The sequence below is a fragment of the Coturnix japonica genome, chromosome 1 (genome assembly GCF_001577835.2).
Source record: "Coturnix japonica isolate 7356 chromosome 1, Coturnix japonica 2.1, whole genome shotgun sequence".
Taxonomy (NCBI): domain Eukaryota; kingdom Metazoa; phylum Chordata; class Aves; order Galliformes; family Phasianidae; genus Coturnix; species Coturnix japonica.
Window position 1 is genome coordinate 55,020,021 of NC_029516.1, and position 17,974 is coordinate 55,037,994.

A 17,974-nucleotide genomic window follows, 5' to 3' on the forward strand; every position below is an offset into this window, starting at 1 on the left:
CCATAATACTGAAAACATAAGTACATAACCAAAGCAAGGTTTAGTGACAGACAACACCTAATTTGATCAAATGCTATAGTCAGTGAAGGGCCAGAGCCAAACACACTGGTGGCCTTCTCTGGGTCTGTGACAGAAACGGCTGTTTTAAACTTACTGTTTGATTTACTTAGTTGAGAAAGACAGAGAATGACACAGAGCAGAGAAGGGATGCTAATGGTGGGAGGTAAGTTGCTCAGTCCCATGGGACAGAAGAGAAGTTATTAGGGCAGTCAACGATACAAGCTTTGAAAACAACTGAAGATTTAGATATGATGTCCATTTTTATATGCATTCACTCAAGAATATAGTTTTTCCTCAAGAAGGAAAAGTCTACACAGTGATGAAGAAAAAGCACAAAGGAAAACCAAACAACAAAACATACACAATCACCCTGTGTGGGTATCAAACACTTTATTTGCTTGTTTTTTTAAAGAAACTACAGAAATATACATGATTACAGAATTATGAAGCACTGTGAAGCACAAGGAATGAAACAGCCTCAGTCCAAGCGCTAATGAGCTCATACCTTTTCTTTGATATTATCACTCAGAAATATTACGTTATCTGAAAAGGAACAAAGAGAGTTTAATCTTCAGGACTGTTTTGCAATGGCACATGCCTGAGCAACCACAAAGACGATCTATTTGTGTTAAAATAAGCTGCAAAGACATGTTCTGTACTGAAATACATCTCACAGAATAAACCTGTCTGAGGGCTCTGGCTTTATCTCCCCAAAAAGATGACAATTCAAGATGACCAAAGATGCTACAAAACAAATGGACTAACTTGATGGAAATCTGCTGTATGAAGGTAACAAAAGCATTTTCAAATAACATTTCAATTCTTTGACTATGATCTCCAGCACCTACAGCTTATGTCCATTTTTAACTCATTTTCAGTATGCGCTACCATGACAGCAGTTCATGGGGTTATAGGAAACTATGTTTCAGAAGCTACTGAAACATCTTCAGACTGAGGATACTGAACATTACCAAGAAACCAATAGGATAAATGCCAATTAAAACAACAACAAAAAAAGATCCGCTTCTCCCCTTGAGCTACTTATTAGCAGCAACCTGTAGCACTGACAGCTGGAACAGCTCATGTAAAAGTTTGATTGCTATTGCTTTCAAGAGGCTGCACTGTAGAAACGTACATTACTACATTATTTCTCATCATCTGGCTTCATGTTTTTAGCTACAGTTGCATAACAGAAGTATTTACTTTACTATCCATTTCAGCCCTCCTTCAAAAGCTACAAGGCCGGAGCTCCACCCACAGAAAAGATGTAGGACCCAAATATCATTTACTATCCTCATGCTATTTTAAGGCTAAAGAACAGGTTCAGTTCCCTTCTTTACTGCTTCTACCCAAGGAAGAACTCTAGTTCCTACCCATTCAACATATTCCACAAACAGATGTCCTTAAAGAGGTTGAAGCCTCCAGTCTTTAAGAAAAAACTCATTGCCAAACTTGAGAGAAAGCCACTAAATAAACTCTACTTTGGCTAGAAAAAGAATCTAGCTGACTTGCAACATGCCAATACTCTTAAAACACAAATCTGCTCCACTAATTGGATTGTGTAAGCAAACTATGCAATAGTCTGCAACTATATGCTCTCACTTTCTGTCCCTTCACATGCAGTGCCAGGGGACATCTAGTGGTACAGTCCAGAAACTGCAAAAAGCCTCTTCATTCTCTCAGAACCCTCAACCATGGATTCTAAGGACAAACCAAGCTCTAAGATCATCCATCCATTTAAAGAGGCAAAGTGGAACAGCGTGTTGTTCTTTACCTGCAATAATTGTTGTCGCCTGTCGCCTCACATTGTTTTTATCTGTGTATTCACCATAGTCTAGTTTCCCTTCAACGTAGAGCCGAGAACTGAAAAGTCAAGAATTTGGTTCCAGTCAGAGAACTGCAACTACTTCCTCCTTTATATTTGACATTGAATCCACAGGCTGTTGGCTCACTTGTTGCCTAGAGTTATTTAAGAGATGTGTGGATATGACACTGAAAAGTTGGAACACATTGGAAGTGTTACATGGTGGCTGGACTTGATAATCTTATTGATCATTTCCAAACTAAACGTTACCACGATTCTATGACTTCTTACATCAATTGACTATTAAAGCATCAAGTCATCAACTACGTTAACTTACCCCTTCTTCACATATTGATACGTGACATCCCTTAGGCCTGGTCTGAAGACAGAGATCCTGTGCCATGTTGTCTTCTGACTGATATCACCTAAGGTACATAAAAATAACAAAGCAGGATGCCACATCCTCTTACTGAAGCAAGATTTGGAAACCAGTTTTAACACGTTGGTGTTCTCAAAGTATGCAAAAAGATTTAAGAAATGGAAATATACTATGTAGTACTCAGTGTACTACCCATTTGTGTCCCAGCATTAGGATTGTGCAAGAGCACAGTTCAAACCAATGCTTAAGACTTTTTCCTCCTCCTTATAGACTCCATGCTGTACAAAAGCTTGAGAAAAGGAAACAACTGTAAATAAAGACTGACAGAAGAAACAAACACAGGATACAAATAAGAGTATGGAACTTCTATACTTCTGGCATCACAGAATCATAGGAGTTGGAAGGGACCTTCAGAGATCGAGTCCAAGCCCCCTGCCAAAGCAGGGCCCCTACACCAGATCACACACAGGCATCCAGACAGGTCTTGAATATCTCCAGAGGAGACTCCACAACCTCCCTGGGCAACCTGTTCCAGTGGCATCCCCAACAAGAAAGAACTGCTAAGTCAGCGCTCTCTCCATATCTCCAGAAGAGAGTCAAGAAATAAATCCCTATTTAGTACATGCTATTGAGGATTTAGGCAGGGATGTACAAACTACTTAAAAGGATCTTCCCTGCACCTGAGAGATGTACAGAGCAGTCTGAAGACAAAGCATAGTACCACTTAACATGCAAGCTTCAGAACACAGCAGCAGCAACCTGCTGCAGTCTTTGTTGCAGACTCACCTGTCTGTGCTACCTCATTTTCCCCAGTCCGCCACATCTCATTGGTTGCAAGAGAAAATATGGTGACAGGATTTTTTCCATCCACTTGCCTCATGATAGGGTCCTGTCCAACCCGACCAAGCAACTGAACACGATTCATGGCTGAAACATAAGAGTAAATGCAAGGTGAGATGTGCTAAGCAGCATGGGGCAAACCGACACAGCAAGTCATTTTCTCCTCTTCAGTAGCAGGAGGAGGATAAGGAATCTAAAAAGGTTGGTACAGGTGAATTATGATCCTTCTAACCACAGCAAATATTAAATCAATCAGCAGCTTTTGTCAAGAGACAGAATAGCCACTTCCCACCATACTCCAGTTTTTATGACTGGGCAAATCAGGTTCCACAACACTTACCTTGTTGTTATCACTGCTAAGTAACTCCATTTAGAAAGCTGAAGGTTCTTTATTTTCTCCTGGTCTTTTGTCATCTTTTCCACAGAATAGCTTAGGCTGGAAGGGAACCTCAAAGCCCACTCAGCCTCACCTCCCTGCTGTGGGCAGGGCTGCCTCCCAGCAGCTCAGGCTGCCCAGGGCTCCATCCAACCTGGCTTTCAGTGCCTCCACAGGGCACCCACAGCTTCTCTGGGCAGCCTGTGCCAGTGCCTCATCACCCTCTGAGTAAAGAATTTTCACTTAACATCTAACCTAAATATCCTCTCTTTTAGTTTAAAGCTATTCCCCTTTATTCTATCGCTATCATGTAAAAAGCCAGTCCTACTCCTTAAAAGCTCCTTTGAAAGTACTGGAAGGAAACATCTATATGTTATATGAGACTATGCAGTATGTACTTAAAAACAGTCTGACTTTTAATCTACAAAACTGTAGCAGTTCATTGTCCGATTCTGTAATTAGAACAATGCCTTCAAAACAACATTCCATTATTACATCGCATCCCCTGTTTTGAGGCCACCAGTTTTAAGGGCTTTAAGGGCTACCTGATGTGACACAGATCAAGACAAAAAGCTCCCATTGAGTTAGTTTGAAATAGCATTCTTAGTTTCTGCAATCAGCAGCTATCATTCTTATCTGTTCCTCCCCTGGCATACTTCAGCCATTCTAAAAACAGGCTGAAAACAGAGTAACAACTAAGCAACACCTCAGACACACACACAAGAGCTACTTACATCGTTCCAGCACCAATGAGCCAACTGTATCACCAGACTCATGTCTCACCAACTGGCGGAGCACCTGAGGAACAGACAGAAATTAGTTTCCAGGACACAAAGCATGAACACCACACACATTACGTGCTTTTACTGCTCATCTTCTGAGTGCTAACTGGACATTTTGCAATGATATTCATTTCCAGCGACCTGCAGGGACACAAGGAGAGCTCAGGGCCACTAAACAACCAAGCACGTTTTGCCCAGAGAAGCTGTGGGTGCCTCATCCCTGCGGGATGTCCAAGGTCAGGTTAGATAAGTCTCCGAGCAGCCTGAGCTGCTGGGTGCCAGCCCTGCCCGCAGCAGGGCAATGGGGCTGGGTGGGCTTTGATATCCCCTCCAGCCTGAGCCATCCCGAGTCTACCCGCCTCCTCCCAGCAGGGCCCGGCCCTAGGGGCGAACGAGAGCCCCTGCAGCCTCTATCCCGCCCCACACAACCCACCTGCCAAGCCGGCCGCCGCCACATGCCGAACAACCCCCGGCTGAGCTGCCCCAGCCCTGCGGCCACACGAGCCCGGACGGAAGCGGAAAGGAGAGGCTGTGTACGGGTACAGCGGGTCCGGCGGAAACAAGGACCCAAAGCACAGTGAAAGCGAGTGTTAAAATCTTTATTGGCACCTTTCGCTTTTAAAGGGATAAGATTAATTAAAAAAAACAACAGGACTTTCAAACGCTTGAGCGCAGACTCTACGTAAAAGCTCACAGTAACCAATGGTGCAGCGCTATGCTCTCCCTCATAGCAGTACACAGCTTGTATCTGCAAGGCACACGTATCCAGACGACATTCAGATGAGGGGTGGGATTTGTCTTTAAAACATTCACTTTAAATAGGCAACTCCGAAAAACAAAAACAAATATCCCCCCACAAAGCTTAAATGTTTTCTAGCTTCCCTCATCATTGATTAAAAACTGATTTTTCAGGCAGGTGGGGTTGCTCCATGAGCAAGATCCCAGAAGTTTCCGTTTCCCATAGGCACGCAGAGCCACCTACCTGCATACTGAAGGTACAGCCCCCACCTGATGCCAAGTCCTTTTCTATCAGCACAAGCCAGGCTTCAGGGTCTGGCCTGCAAAAGCTCAGCCACTTCAGCCCCGTGATTGTGCTCATTGCTCAAAGATAAGGGGACTTTCAGCTCAATCAATAAAGCCTCCTTAACTGAAAGCAGTTTACTCTCGGCTCCCTTAATGAAATACCACTCCCAATGCATCCCAAGTCCGCCAGGACAGCTGTGTAACATGTCTGCCTCCAAACACATAGTTAACACTACACCATTGTTTCAACTGCCTCACTGCTAAGGACCAGCAGGACACGCTGTCTTCCTTCTAACGAAATACAGGAGGTCAGTGGTAAGAACATAAAGATCGATGTCCATTTAAACAAAGGAAAGTAGAGGAAATACCATCCTTTTTCTTCTTTGGCAGAACTATTCTTAGTTTAGAAGAAGACCAGTTACACAAGAAAATATCAGTACTGAGGAAAATAGTCTTAAATCACATCTTACACTTGAGAGCTCGTTATTCTTCCCTTTCCTCAGCCAGTATCTCACCACTGTTAATGAGGGAACAAAAAAAAAAATTAAAAAATACCACAAGGAGAGCTAGCATGGGACATTGGTCTGTGCAGAGCCTGCATTCTCAGTGTTATTCAACAGCCAGAGCCTTTCAAACAACAGAAGTTCAGTAACCCACATTAAAGCTAAATGAACGACAACTCTTCCCTCCCACCAGGCGCTTATTGTTCTTCTTTAGAGAGGACTCAGACTCCTGTAAGTTGGCATTTCCTAAGGGCTGATCCTTCATGAGGGTCTGGGCAAGGCGAGCTGCTTTCAGTTCCCTGCAAGAGAAGAGATGGAAGAGAAGGGAGGTAAGATCTATCATGCACAAATGCCCATCAGTTGTAGAAGGCTGTGAACAGCCTTGCACAGGGGAGTTACCACAGTACTGCTGAGTGTTGACTACTCAGCTCAGTATCAGTTCATCTGCCTGCATATTGTACCAGCATGGGCCATCATCCATGGCTGCAGTAGGTGTGCAATTTCACTGCTCTAATTCAACCAGAATCCAAAAGCCACAGATGAACTACAGCTGCATTTGCACTATGAATCTCTAGCTACAGCCCTGCCACCCTTGTAGATCCAGGCACTGTAATTGACTGGGTATTTTTTGCTGCTGGATCACCCAACATTACCTCCCTGCATTCAAGCCTGATCATCAGCACTTGCTCAGCTGATCAAATCTGTCTTCTCCCTCCTTCATGGCCTCACACAAGCCCTACCTTTCCAGCATGGCAGTCTTACACTTCTCCACATTTAGTTGTTTCTGGAGCTGCACAGCTTTTCCAAGTGAAGGACGGAGGATTGGGTGCTTAGTAAGAGCTGTGGCAGAGGGTCTTTCCATTGGGTCAGGATGGATCATGAGCTAGAAGGCAAAGGTCAGAGTTTACAGGTCCTACTGTCATATGCCACCTGGAAAAACCTCTTTCCTGTTAAGGCTACTGCCTCACCTTGAGGAGTTCAATAAAGCCATTGGGAAGCTTCTGAGGGATTGATGGGATATTGCCTTTGCGGATGTGGTGCCACATGGCCCCATTGTGAGGCAGTGGTCCTGCGCCTGCTGCCAGAGCTATTGTGAGTGCCAGGGCAAAGATGTCTGCCTTTGGCAAATGGAAGTATTGCTGCAGAGAGAAGAGGAACAGTTATACAAAGAATGCTATATTGAACAGAGGAATACCGACTCAAAAAGCAGCAACTGAACAAATATGTGATACAGGCTTCACCACCCCCGAGTTAGGTGGATCCTCCTGCCTCTTGAATACCTGAACTGATCAACACATCCAAGCTGGTTATTACAAACTTATTTCCTTTTTGTTCACTGGCCAGAGTGTCAGAACTAGTGCAGCTTTCAGAAGAGGACATAATTCCCCCAGTAGTGCCTCCCACCTCTCCGTGTTCCCTGATCAGTTTTTGGTGTACAAAGCATGTGTGCAGGTGCAAACATATGTCAGTAGTCACATCCAGCAGATTCACTTCAACTGGATATGTAACATGAAATGTACTCTAAAAAGTTTGTCCAACTTATCCCTAGAAGCTAAAATAGTTGTGTTAATCTAAACTTGCTTCTGAAGCAATATAAAGTATGTTAAGACAACATAGTGTCCTAGTGTTGGGTGTTAAGACAACACTTTTTTCCCCAATTAACTTGGCCAATTTCACAGCTAGACCTGATGCAGGAAAAAAGGAGATAAGTCATGACTCTGGCACATTCCTTGCCATAACTACAGTTGATATCTCTCTACTTGCTCACAACCCTGTTCTCCAAGCCATCCCCATCAGCAACTATTACCTCCTGCAAAATCTCATTAGCCAAAAACCGTCTGTCTCCTTCCTCCACTTGAGGGTTTGCTATTGATGTCACATGGCCAAGGTCACCTAAAAAGAAACACAACCCAAACAACAAAAGGAATGACTGAGAACAAACTGAAATAATCAATACAATCCTGCTTTCCAGAGGGTACCAACAGAGCTACCAAAAGCAGTGAAAGAAAGGAAACCTGCTTCTAAACAGAAATCTGGGCATGGAAAACAAGCTTGTTGCTTTAGAGGAATTAATTCTGGTGAGTACAAGAGTTATTTAGGATGACGTTGACAGTTCTGTATAGAAACCCCTTCAGCAACCAGGACAGAGCAACATCAAGCAGAAGTTGGCAACATTAAAGATAAGGTAGTTGTAAAGTGAGCTAAAGACCTACCAATCTTATACATCACACCAGAAGAGAACTCATCATCACTGTCACTCTCTTCCTGTCCAGCTTGGCCCTCAACTGCCAGCTTGTGACAGATGAAGATATTACCTGTAAGACAACAGAAGTTAAGCAACTATCCAGACAATTCTGTAGAAAACCCATCTGTAAATCTATATATGCTTCACAGACCAAGTTATCAATATGCTTCCTGCCCAGTCAAAAGCAGAAAACTGTCCCATCTTATGCATAGAATTACCTATTGTAATCACCTTTACCACCCATCCTTTCTGCTCCCCATGCTAAGAACAGGATTTCAGCAGGACAAAGCATCCGCTATGAGGATCTAACCATACGACTGTGGAGGGAACCCTGCCACGGATATGCCCATGAGCAGCTGCACAAAGAAGAAAGATTTTACTATTCTTCCAGAAATTTAATCCCTTGGGGGTAGGTACAGAACAAATATTCACTTCACACACCAGCTCTCACAAAGATCATGCACCGTACAACAAAGCAGTAGCAAATAAGGAAGATTTCCTCCTTTGCAGTCCTACTAGCTCCTCCGGTAGTGGCAGCTATTCCCACGAATTACGAAGATCACAAGACAAGTCAAATGATACCAACTGTTGCAAAAGGTTCAGATTTACAGCAGCAGTGGTGCAAAGTTTAAAACCCACAAGACACATTCATTGTTTAGGGAAAAATCCTCTTCCCTTTAAAACACGGTAAGAAATCCAGCAGCAGGGTCACAGAGCATGGAAAGGGAAGTTCGCAGAGGGTAGAGGAAGACTTACTAGGTTTGATATCCAAGTGCACAAGGCCGGAGTGGTGGATGTATTTTAGTCCCATGGAAACTTGTAACAAGATTTCTTTCAGCTTTGCTTCAGGAAAATACTGGCCATGCTTTGCATTTTCCAGAAGCACATCTTGGAGACTCCCACCTAGAAGAAAACAGTCAGTCTGAGATTCAAAGACTTGGTAGAGCAGTGTGTTTAGAGCAAGGAAATTAAGCTCTGAGCAGCAGATGTGATTAAGGAATGCAACATTTGACAAAGCAGGCAAGTTGTGGCTGTCATTGTCGATTGGCCATTTCACAGGACTAAGAAAATATCATTTCCTCTCTCCCATCATCTTTATTTTCACCACTTCTTTAGTCTCAGCTTTTCAGCCACCAGAAGACATTGGTCCCCATGTTTAACTGGTACCTGCGCCAAATTTACAATTACTACTCTAAACAGCCATCACTACTTATCATACCTCATGCTACCAGCCTGAGGTGGCATTTGAGCAAGGATAACTACACACTGGCATTCACAGCTCCTCTGATAGCCAGAAACATCTTTTCCAGCATCTCCTAACCAAATACATGACCAGGGCAAAACCAGGTGAGTGTTCTGCCCTGCCTGCAGCATGAGTGAACAGTTCAACCCATAGCTTAGTTCCATTCCCCTAAAGCTGTTGAGCCCTTTCTCCTACCCAAGATGTCAACATAAAGATACACTGATCTTAGCTGCACCCATTCAATGTCAGCCTTTAAAACACCTCAGTTCTTACCATTACAGTGTTCATTTTGTATAATCATGTGATCATCTTCTGCCCATGCTGAGTAGTAGCGCACAACATGGGGGTGGTGTCCAAGAACCGCATGAGCATAAACCTCACGCAACGCCAGCTGCCTAGAGAAGCACACAGAAAAAGTATTGGTGACAAGGTACCATGTGGGACCATAAAATGAGTTCTGGTTGATAGCCTGACTTGGGAGAGGGAAAGCAGAGACGTTTTGGACTTGAGGATTTTGGCAGATGGACTGACTCACAGCTGCTGAAGCAAAGCCTTTAAATGGATATTTAGGAGTACCTCAAGCTTGTCAAGCAGCTGCCAATACAAGTACAACTGAACAAGTCTTCTATTAAGGCAGAAAAGACATTGCTTCAGCACATCAAGATGCATATTAACACTAGGTGGTCAATATGGATGCAGACAGGCTGTGTGGTAGGCCAATACAACAAGTAAGTGGTTTAACAGCTGTTTTAAGGACATGTCTGCATGGGGTATTAGGAGTTTGGGTAAGCTGACATATCGCTTTATAGTGCACGTGGCTTCTCCTTAGACGTTTGTATTCATTTACCCTAAAACGGTATCTTTCTTCACCCTCCCACCTCTTAAACAGCAACCAGTTTTTGCTCCCACCACTCCTCAGATACCTTTAGATTCACACTCCCTCCTTCCCCATCACACCTCCCAAGAACATGTCCATCATTTCAGCTAGCACACTCACTCATCCGAGGATCCTGCCAGAGGCCTCTTGGAACGTTTGATGGCATAAACACATCCATCAAGGCGCTTGATACATTTGTAGACAGAACCAAATTCCCCTACACCGATCCTCTCTAGTTCCAGGAACTCCTTCTGGTAGCGGGAAACCATATTGCTGTCTTTCAGAGGACATCTCTAGAAGGTCATAAGTACAGCAGAGATAGCAGGATGAGTTGAAAGACACAGATACATGTCACTTTTTAGAGCCACAAATCATTCATCCATACAAAATACCCACTTTGCTCCCTTTCCCATCCTGAGCTTTCTCCACATGCATGCAGCCTTTCAACTGCTATCATCCACTTCAAGATTCTGTAGTCCTTCTGGCCACCTAACAAAGGCCATCTTGGTCCAGCTCAGTTGAGATTCATTTATTCTAATCATAGCGTTAGAAATTGCAGCTAAGGACTAAGGAAGCAGTTTAGTTGGCTGTATGTGCCTTGGATTACTATCATATCCCTTCTCTTGGCAGCTCTGTCCAGTTCCTACATCCACAACAGATGGAGTCAAACAGGGAAGAACTGCAGAAACAGTATTTGCCTTTTGCTCAGTTCCTGCAGACCTGGGAAGATTTGTTACCAGCCTTGATATGTGGAAGTTCAGCACTGCTGCATCCATCGCTCATGTACTGAGCTTGGGCTTAAATGAGAGCTATTGAATATTCAGACCTCAGGAGAAATTGGTACTACCCCAGCTACATAAAACCTGCTTTATGCTGTCAGTCAAAGTTGCCTGCAGCAAGAACATTCTGCACCAGCTCAGGCTCTCATTGGGTTTGAAGCAACAGCTGTTGACTGATTGTACTTTAGCAGGTCTGAGTGTTCATATTCCCAGCTATTTCCTCACTGAGAGCCACTTATCTACCAAGGGATAAAAGCCTGCAGAGCAGCTGGAACATTGTTACAGTAATGATAATCAGAGAAATAGAAGATGCTGATACTGCTTGTAGAATGATGTCTACCAGCAGGTGAGGTAAGTAAGAAAAAAAAAAGTAGTGGAGCATGAGTGAACAAGAGACTGGACTAGGTGAATTCCCATCATCCCTTACATCTCTTACAGGGACAAAGACTCACGTTCCACATTACTTTCCACATAAACCACTGCTGTGATTCCTGCTTGACTGCAACATGGCCCTAAAGGGAAGAGTTAGTCCCCCAGCCAGAAATATGTGGCCCATATGAGACAGCTGGCTGAACTTTGTAAGGCAGTTATATATAAATCAGGATATACATAGTTCAGGATTAAATATGCTTCTAGTACACAATTTTGTTTCAGTTATGATTAAAATGAAGGCAAGAATGTTTTAATAAGTAAGTCACAAATTGAGACATTCTTCTAAATAAACAGCTCCAAATGCCACACCCTAGAGAAGCTACAGTTGTGTATTACACCTGCTATGGGTTTTCTGCAATACCAGTTTTCTCGACTAGAGGGTATCATTCTTCTTCAAGTGACCCTTAGTATTTCACAGTTACAGTGAACAAAACGCACAAAAATACCTGATTAAAGGTGCTGCTCAGGAAAACTGAGATTTTACCTCACCTGAATACAGATCTGATTTGGACTTTCTTTCCAGAAGGATGAGAAGTGGATGAGGTAAGGATAGCAGGACCCAGCTGGCCAGGGGCACACTCAACCTTGCTCCCTGCCCTATGTAGCCAGGCCAACAAACCCTGCCACAGAGGTTTCCCAGCATAATTTTTGCTATAGCCATAGAATTTGGTGTTATGCTTTAAGACAGTGTCTGCTGTCTCAAAGATGCAGGAAATGAATAGTGAGGTCTTCTGAAGGATCCAAAAATGCACAGACAGCCCAGCTGAACAAGAAAGCCCTTGGTGGGGTGGTCAAGAAGTCAAAATACTTTTTCACACCTCTCCTGACCACCCCAAAGACCAGTAACAGAAGGTGAGCAAAGGACATCAGCCAGGAGAGGCTCAACTAGGGTATGCCAAGTTCATTTTCCATAATCAAAGCTTCAGTGGAGTGCCAGATTCACACTTAATCACAACTAGCCTCATTAGAGCCAAATGGTCAGAGTGGGATTTTCAGCTGGTCAAAACTTGTTTTCCAGACTTGATATATCAAAGTTACACAGGGCCATGAAGCTGGGTAGCTCTCCATTTACTGATATTATGACTTAAGTCATAGTAGGAGCCAGGCTTTCTTCAGATCTGCTGGTCTCACAGAAGAGTCCCTTCTTCTATAACTCAGCTCTCTTACAAAACTGTTGTGCAAGGTGGTTAAGTTTGCTAACTAGCATGAAACACTGCTTGGGGTATTCTAAAATTACAAGTATCCTCTTGACTTATCTGACAAGACCTACAGCAAGAAGATATTTGCCTACTGAGGGACATTCAGGAATTTGCTCCCTCATTTCTCGCCATTGCAACTACTGCAATTGAAGTTCAGCCTTCAATACTCACCCACATCAGAATCATTCAGATCACCCTGCATAGGTCTATATATTATAGAAACTATTAATATAAAAACTATACTACATTCCCATCCAATTATGCTCAGTACACCAATTCATAGCTACAGCAATACACCTGCTCCTTTAAACCACATAGGTACAGTGTGTACTCTACTATTTAGAGTAATTCAGTAATACAGAAATACAGTAATTACTCTCCCCCTCAAGGAGTCCAAACCATTATATGACCTACTGGCCAAAATGGATGAGTTTCAGGATTACTTTATATTTCAGATCTGCTCTGGCACAAGTCTCCATGAGGAATCATTTCCAAGTTTGCTATTTCAGATGTTAACATCAGACATTCAGCTCAGAATCACTCCATTACAGGTACCCATCCTCTGTCACACAGTAACTTAAACCCCAATAGTTGAGTAAGTTTCACCAAGCACCAAGAGTTGGTAAGCATCTTATGATCACATTGAGGGGGGATTATACAGAGGCACTCACCTTAGTAGGTAGCTCCTGTTTTACCTGGCCTCTTAGATCAGGATTCCTTCTGTAACATAAGTTTAGAGAAGTCTACATGTATCACTGAATATATATTACTCTAGTGTGTAATTCATTGTTAGCAAATACTGGATACTAAAATAAATGTATCCTTCATTACTTGTCTTGTTGAAACTAACTCCTTCCCACATGTTATTTATGAGCAGTTCACTTACATCTCCCTCGCTTTCCGCTTGCCATTAGGAAGAAAGAGCATTTGTCGGTATGACTCCGGTGTAAAGGGATTAATGTTGACAAGAGGAGCTTGGGTTGAGTCATCCAAGTCAGCAGCACCAGGAGTAAATCTCAGATGTCTGAAGCCTTTGGGTGGGACCTTTGCCCCAGGTGAAGGAAAAGCTGTCTTTGATAACAGGCTCTGTATTGAGGGAAGAAAGAGCAGTAAATGAGCCAGCAAGATATTTTTGTTGCCACAAAGTCAGAATAAAATCAGCGCTGTCCTGCAAATCAAAGGAAACTCAAACCCCTTTCTCAGATTAGTTGAATCACTACAACCCTAAAACACCGAGTCCTAAATTTTCTTCTCCTTCCATGAAGTGTTAAGTCCTTCACTAAACCTTCTCAGACCATTTGCTGCTCTCCAGGCTGCAGAGCCACTTCCACAAGCTCAAGAGGAACCAGCCATTCACCTTCCCCACCTACAGAGCCACAGAAATTGCACCATAGTTGCATCAACACAAGGCCCAGTTCTGTCAAGCCTGGACTGTTGCATCAGTTCAATCAGGACAGGTTTGTCAGGAAAGTGAGCTGGGGCACCACCCAAATTCCCTTCCAGTCCCCAGTGGTAAGCAGCATCACTATGGGGAAGTTACTGGGAATATTTAGATATGGCTGCTGGCAAGGTGACCAGAAAACTGTTTCTCTTGAAGAAAAACTACAGTTCCAGAACTTCAGGANAAGAAAAACTACAGTTCCAGAACTTCAGGAACTTTAGTTTACCTTTCCACAAAGACAGGCCACTAAGTTTCAGGCTACCTGTCTAAAACCTTGGCCTAAGAGAATCACTCGGTCTTGATCCAGAGATAGGAATATCTCCTTTATTTTCACACTGATTTGACTCCCTTAGTAACCACCAGCTTTTTTGACATAGGTCTCATGATTCCATCTGGATTTGACTTGTTTCTAAAGGGTCTCTTAATACATCCCTTTCACCTAGTTAAAAAAAGCTCTTAAAAACATGCTTTTAATCAAAAACTCCCCACTGTGAGGATCATGATACCAATCTTTTTGATCCAACAGAATGGTTTCACGAGCAAAGATATGACTCCAGAGTCATAACTGGAACTAAAAAAGTTACACGGTAAAAAAAAGTCACACAGCAGAGTGCATCCACCTACTGATGTTGCACTTTGATACGGTTACTTCTAGGACATCCCTCTATTTCAACACCACACTGGCAAGTGCAGCCACTGATTTACTGTAGCCCTGAAGTTCCTCTCAATCACTTCATCAAGGTCCAACCTATACACCCATGCTCTTGGTTGGAAAAGCTCTGCATATGGATGCCTTAAAAGCCTTATATGGCCAAGTACTACTTATCCATCAAGCTGAAGCTCTGTAGGCTTGTGGCTATGTAGTAGTTTAGCCACAAATCAATAAGGGAATATAAAATACCACTGCAGCCTGCTGTTGCATGCATGCAGTTACCAACTGCTCTACTAGGGCTCTATCTCAACATGAGACAGACTTGTCTCCACTAACATCATCTGATAGTAGCTGCTAACATTCACTATAAAACAAGGCAGCTACCATAATTGGCTGGAGAAGTTTTGAGGACTGAGTAAGCTCATAAGATGTAATTGACTGCCTACTCCACCATGCAGTCTACCTAGGGCCTCAGTGCTCCCCTGTTTGCAGTTGTGCCTCTGTTCTTTCCCTTTTTCTTTCAAAGAAGATTTCATAAAGGATCATTGTAGGAAATTGTTGGAGCAAGGCCCTTCAGAGTCACTTCCCCCTTGAAAGAGACGAGGCACTGCTCTGAGCCTATATGGCTGCAGTCACATGTGGTGTTAAAGCCATCCTTCTATCCACATAATCAGGTTTCTTGAGGGAGACAAACCAAAACGCTTTGGTGGCTAAGAGTCAAATCATAGCTCAGAAATACTAACAGTCTGTAAGAGCTGCAGGGCATTGCGAATCTTGAGTGCTAGAAGCCAGTGCACACAACAGAAGTTATCTAGGAACACAGAAATTGGCTTTGAGTCCACACTTGTGCTTACAGAAGACAGCATCAGTTACACTGTATTTCACACAAGACATTTCAAAGAATATAGGGGGTTGAGGACATGCTCTCAAGAAGCCAGACCTGTAGGTAAATTACACATAAGAGTGGTGCAGAGGAAGGCAGGTAGATCTCCCTTCACAATCACATGTTGCTTTGTTATCCTGTGAGCAAAGTTCTGCCTTCCTCAGGTCCCCTGGGCAGCTCAGTTCCACACACAGAGAAGCAGCATCAATGAACAACAAGCTGGCAGGAAGAATTCCAGCTTCACCAGACGAAGTACACCCCAGCAACAGCAGCACATCCAACTTCTTCATCAAGAGAAAATCCCACTTGTATCCAAAAATGGGCTGAACAGAACAGACAGTGAGGTCAACTGCTCACCTCCAAGTTGCCCCTATGTAACAAGGACCTCAAAGAGATATATCGATCCTTCTGGGAGCACTGTGCACACTGCCTGCAGAGACGGTGTGTGTCCAGTCCATTATGCAGAGCAGAAGGGATTCAATAGCCAAGGCAAATGGTTGTATGGTTGTTGGGTTTTCTCTTAAGCTCAGGCTGAATAAGTACCCATTAATTAATTCTGATGACAACAACTTGGAAAGTGACAAGGAACCTGCTCCCACACATGGGTTTCTATTCACACTTAGAAAATAATCAGTTAAAGAGCCTGTGGGCCCAGTTTCTAATGGAAGAGTAGAAGGCCAACAAGGATTTACATGCACACAAACCTACTCCCCATAGAGCTAGCAGCAGATTTCCCATATTACACACCCAGCAATGCCTCAGTGATGCCACAGCCTCTGCCTGCCCAGACACAGAAATGCACACCAGTACCTTGGGAGTGTGTGGGGTGTCACAGAGCTGCAGCTTCTTCCAAGTGATGAGCAGTGGTGTCTCTGCATTGCCACGAGTCCTGCTCACACCTGGGGAGGAATTTAGGGTAGGGCTCACCAAGGATTTGGTCCTGCTCAGGAAAATCTCACTGAACTTCCTTTGAGGAGTTGCAGGGAAAGGACTGTGCCACTTCTGGAAGTCACAGCTCTTGATTGGGCTGGAACTCAGTGTGTCCTCCTCATTAATGCTTCTGTCTTCACCCTCTTCTGCACAGCTGGAAAAATCCAGCCTCTGAATGAAGTCGTCACTGTTCTCCCAGTCATCCATTCCACCATATGAACTGGAACTGATAGAGTGGACCCTGGCCTACCTGGTGAAGGGAAAAGAGCAGAAAGAGAGAAAGACAGCATTACTTACATAGGCAGATTAGCTGCCCCTTCCTCACCTAGACCAGCTTAACAGCCTTGCTCCCTGTGCCTATTCCCTAACCTTTCACACACAGGGGTGTAGAACACACAAAACTGGCATTTAATTGCATAAATAAAGGAATATCCCCACGTATAACCCTACCCAGCTACTTCTCACATAACTATAACAGATAGTGCTTTCATCTTGTCAGTGCAAGTCAGATACAGCACAGAAATCACTGCCTTTCCCAGTGAGCCTCAAGGGGAGCTTCACCCACCACTCCATTACAAAGAGTGAATCACCAGACCCCAGAACAAGGGACTACAGCCCACCCTTCACCTCTCTAACTCTTAAACTTCTCAACCACAAACATACATTCCCCCTTTACATACAGCTGTAAAAGCAGAGAGACAATCCCAAGAAGCCACCAGCCACCCTACAAACAACCCTCTCCCACCCCAGCACATTTATAACCATCTCCCACCTCAGGACCATCACTAATGGGAAGCAGCTGGAGCTCAGCAGCACATGTGCAGGGCTGACTGTGCAGCTGGTTGGGGTTTTGCTATAGACCTGAATGCTGTGTCTGCAGCCAGCTCTGCTCTGAGTCATCCCTTTACTTCTGCACACTCTCCTTCAGCTTTGTGGGGAGGTGATGTTTGCTGACAGCCAGGCTGCTTTGTGTTAATCCCACCGGAGATGGATCCTCTGTGGGCTTTGCTTACATAAATGCCAGATCTGCCAGGGATGGGTCCAGCATTTCCTCTTTTTTAGGTCTGAATTTAACTTCTTGCATTTAGCCATGTGTTAGGTTGGAAAGCATTACAGCCTGCACAGAGAGATTAGCAGCCTAATTTTTAATGTGTTAGACTTAGTGAGGGGCAATACACAGCATTTAGCATCAGGGAGAGCTGCTGAAAGGCCATGCAGAAGTGGGAAGTGATCACAACCCAGAAGAGATGAGGTTTGTTAGCACGGGCACGTGCTTCCCAGTGCACAGGTTGAGGAGGGTTCCCACCAGAAAACAAAGGGACACGTCAAGCTGAGGTCAGCCTGCTCTTGTGCCTGGCTAGTTAGTCAGAACTGAGGCCATTCAGGTCTTTGAAGCTGCCTGCTAAAGCTGTGGCAGCCCATTCACTTGCTGTGAGGAGGAGGTGCCAGCTACTGTTTTCATTTCTTACTTATCATGGAAGACTGCTCAGAGATACAGAGACCGTGTTCTTAGTTCATGTTCTATG

At 43.9% G+C, this 17,974-nt stretch overlaps 2 protein-coding genes across 4 annotated transcripts in view; both read right to left on the minus strand.

The window, feature by feature from the left end:
- Positions 1 to 418: 418 nt before the first annotated feature.
- On the minus strand, positions 419 to 4,797 carry SSBP1 (single stranded DNA binding protein 1). The gene is made up of 6 exons (XM_015866733.1): positions 4,675 to 4,797; positions 4,194 to 4,257; positions 3,030 to 3,170; positions 2,202 to 2,289; positions 1,835 to 1,923; positions 419 to 603 (listed from the first exon to the last, which is right to left on the minus strand). Exons 1-6 carry the CDS (start codon positions 4,696 to 4,698, stop codon positions 560 to 562), a joined length of 450 nt encoding a protein of 149 aa, XP_015722219.1. The 5' UTR covers positions 4,699 to 4,797; the 3' UTR covers positions 419 to 559.
- A 27-nt stretch (positions 4,798 to 4,824) lies between these two features.
- Positions 4,825 to 17,974, minus strand: part of WEE2 (WEE2 oocyte meiosis inhibiting kinase) — a 28,709-nt gene continuing 15,559 nt past the window's right edge. The window contains exons 1-12 of one of the 3 annotated variants that reach the window (XM_015866680.2): positions 17,221 to 17,363; positions 16,329 to 16,698; positions 13,429 to 13,628; positions 13,214 to 13,262; positions 10,253 to 10,425; positions 9,529 to 9,650; positions 8,769 to 8,915; positions 7,981 to 8,082; positions 7,575 to 7,660; positions 6,736 to 6,906; positions 6,508 to 6,650; positions 4,825 to 6,066 (exon numbers count right to left, since the gene is read on the minus strand). In XM_015866680.2, coding sequence (XP_015722166.1) covers positions 5,910 to 6,066; positions 6,508 to 6,650; positions 6,736 to 6,906; positions 7,575 to 7,660; positions 7,981 to 8,082; positions 8,769 to 8,915; positions 9,529 to 9,650; positions 10,253 to 10,425; positions 13,214 to 13,262; positions 13,429 to 13,628; positions 16,329 to 16,655 — 1,677 coding nt within the window. In that variant the 5' untranslated portion in view covers positions 16,656 to 16,698; positions 17,221 to 17,363 and the 3' untranslated portion in view covers positions 4,825 to 5,909. Of the gene's footprint in view, positions 6,067 to 6,507; positions 6,651 to 6,735; positions 6,907 to 7,574; positions 7,661 to 7,980; positions 8,083 to 8,768; positions 8,916 to 9,528; positions 9,651 to 10,252; positions 10,426 to 13,213; positions 13,263 to 13,428; positions 13,629 to 16,328; positions 16,699 to 17,128; positions 17,185 to 17,220; positions 17,364 to 17,974 lie in introns of those variants that run through there. The other 2 variants (XM_015866664.1, XM_015866691.2) reach the window with 2 other exon arrangements.

Coding starts and splice junctions, on each gene's coding strand:
- SSBP1 (XM_015866733.1), bottom strand. CDS start 4,698: ATGTGGCGGCGGCCGGCTTGGCAG. Junction 4,258..4,674: donor GGCGGCGGCCGGCTTGGCAG/GTGGGTTGTGTG, acceptor TCTGTTCCTCAG/GTGCTCCGCCAGTTGGTGAG. Junction 604..1,834: donor GGCGACAACAATTATTGCAG/GTAAAGAACAAC, acceptor GTTCCTTTTCAG/ATAACGTAATATTTCTGAGT.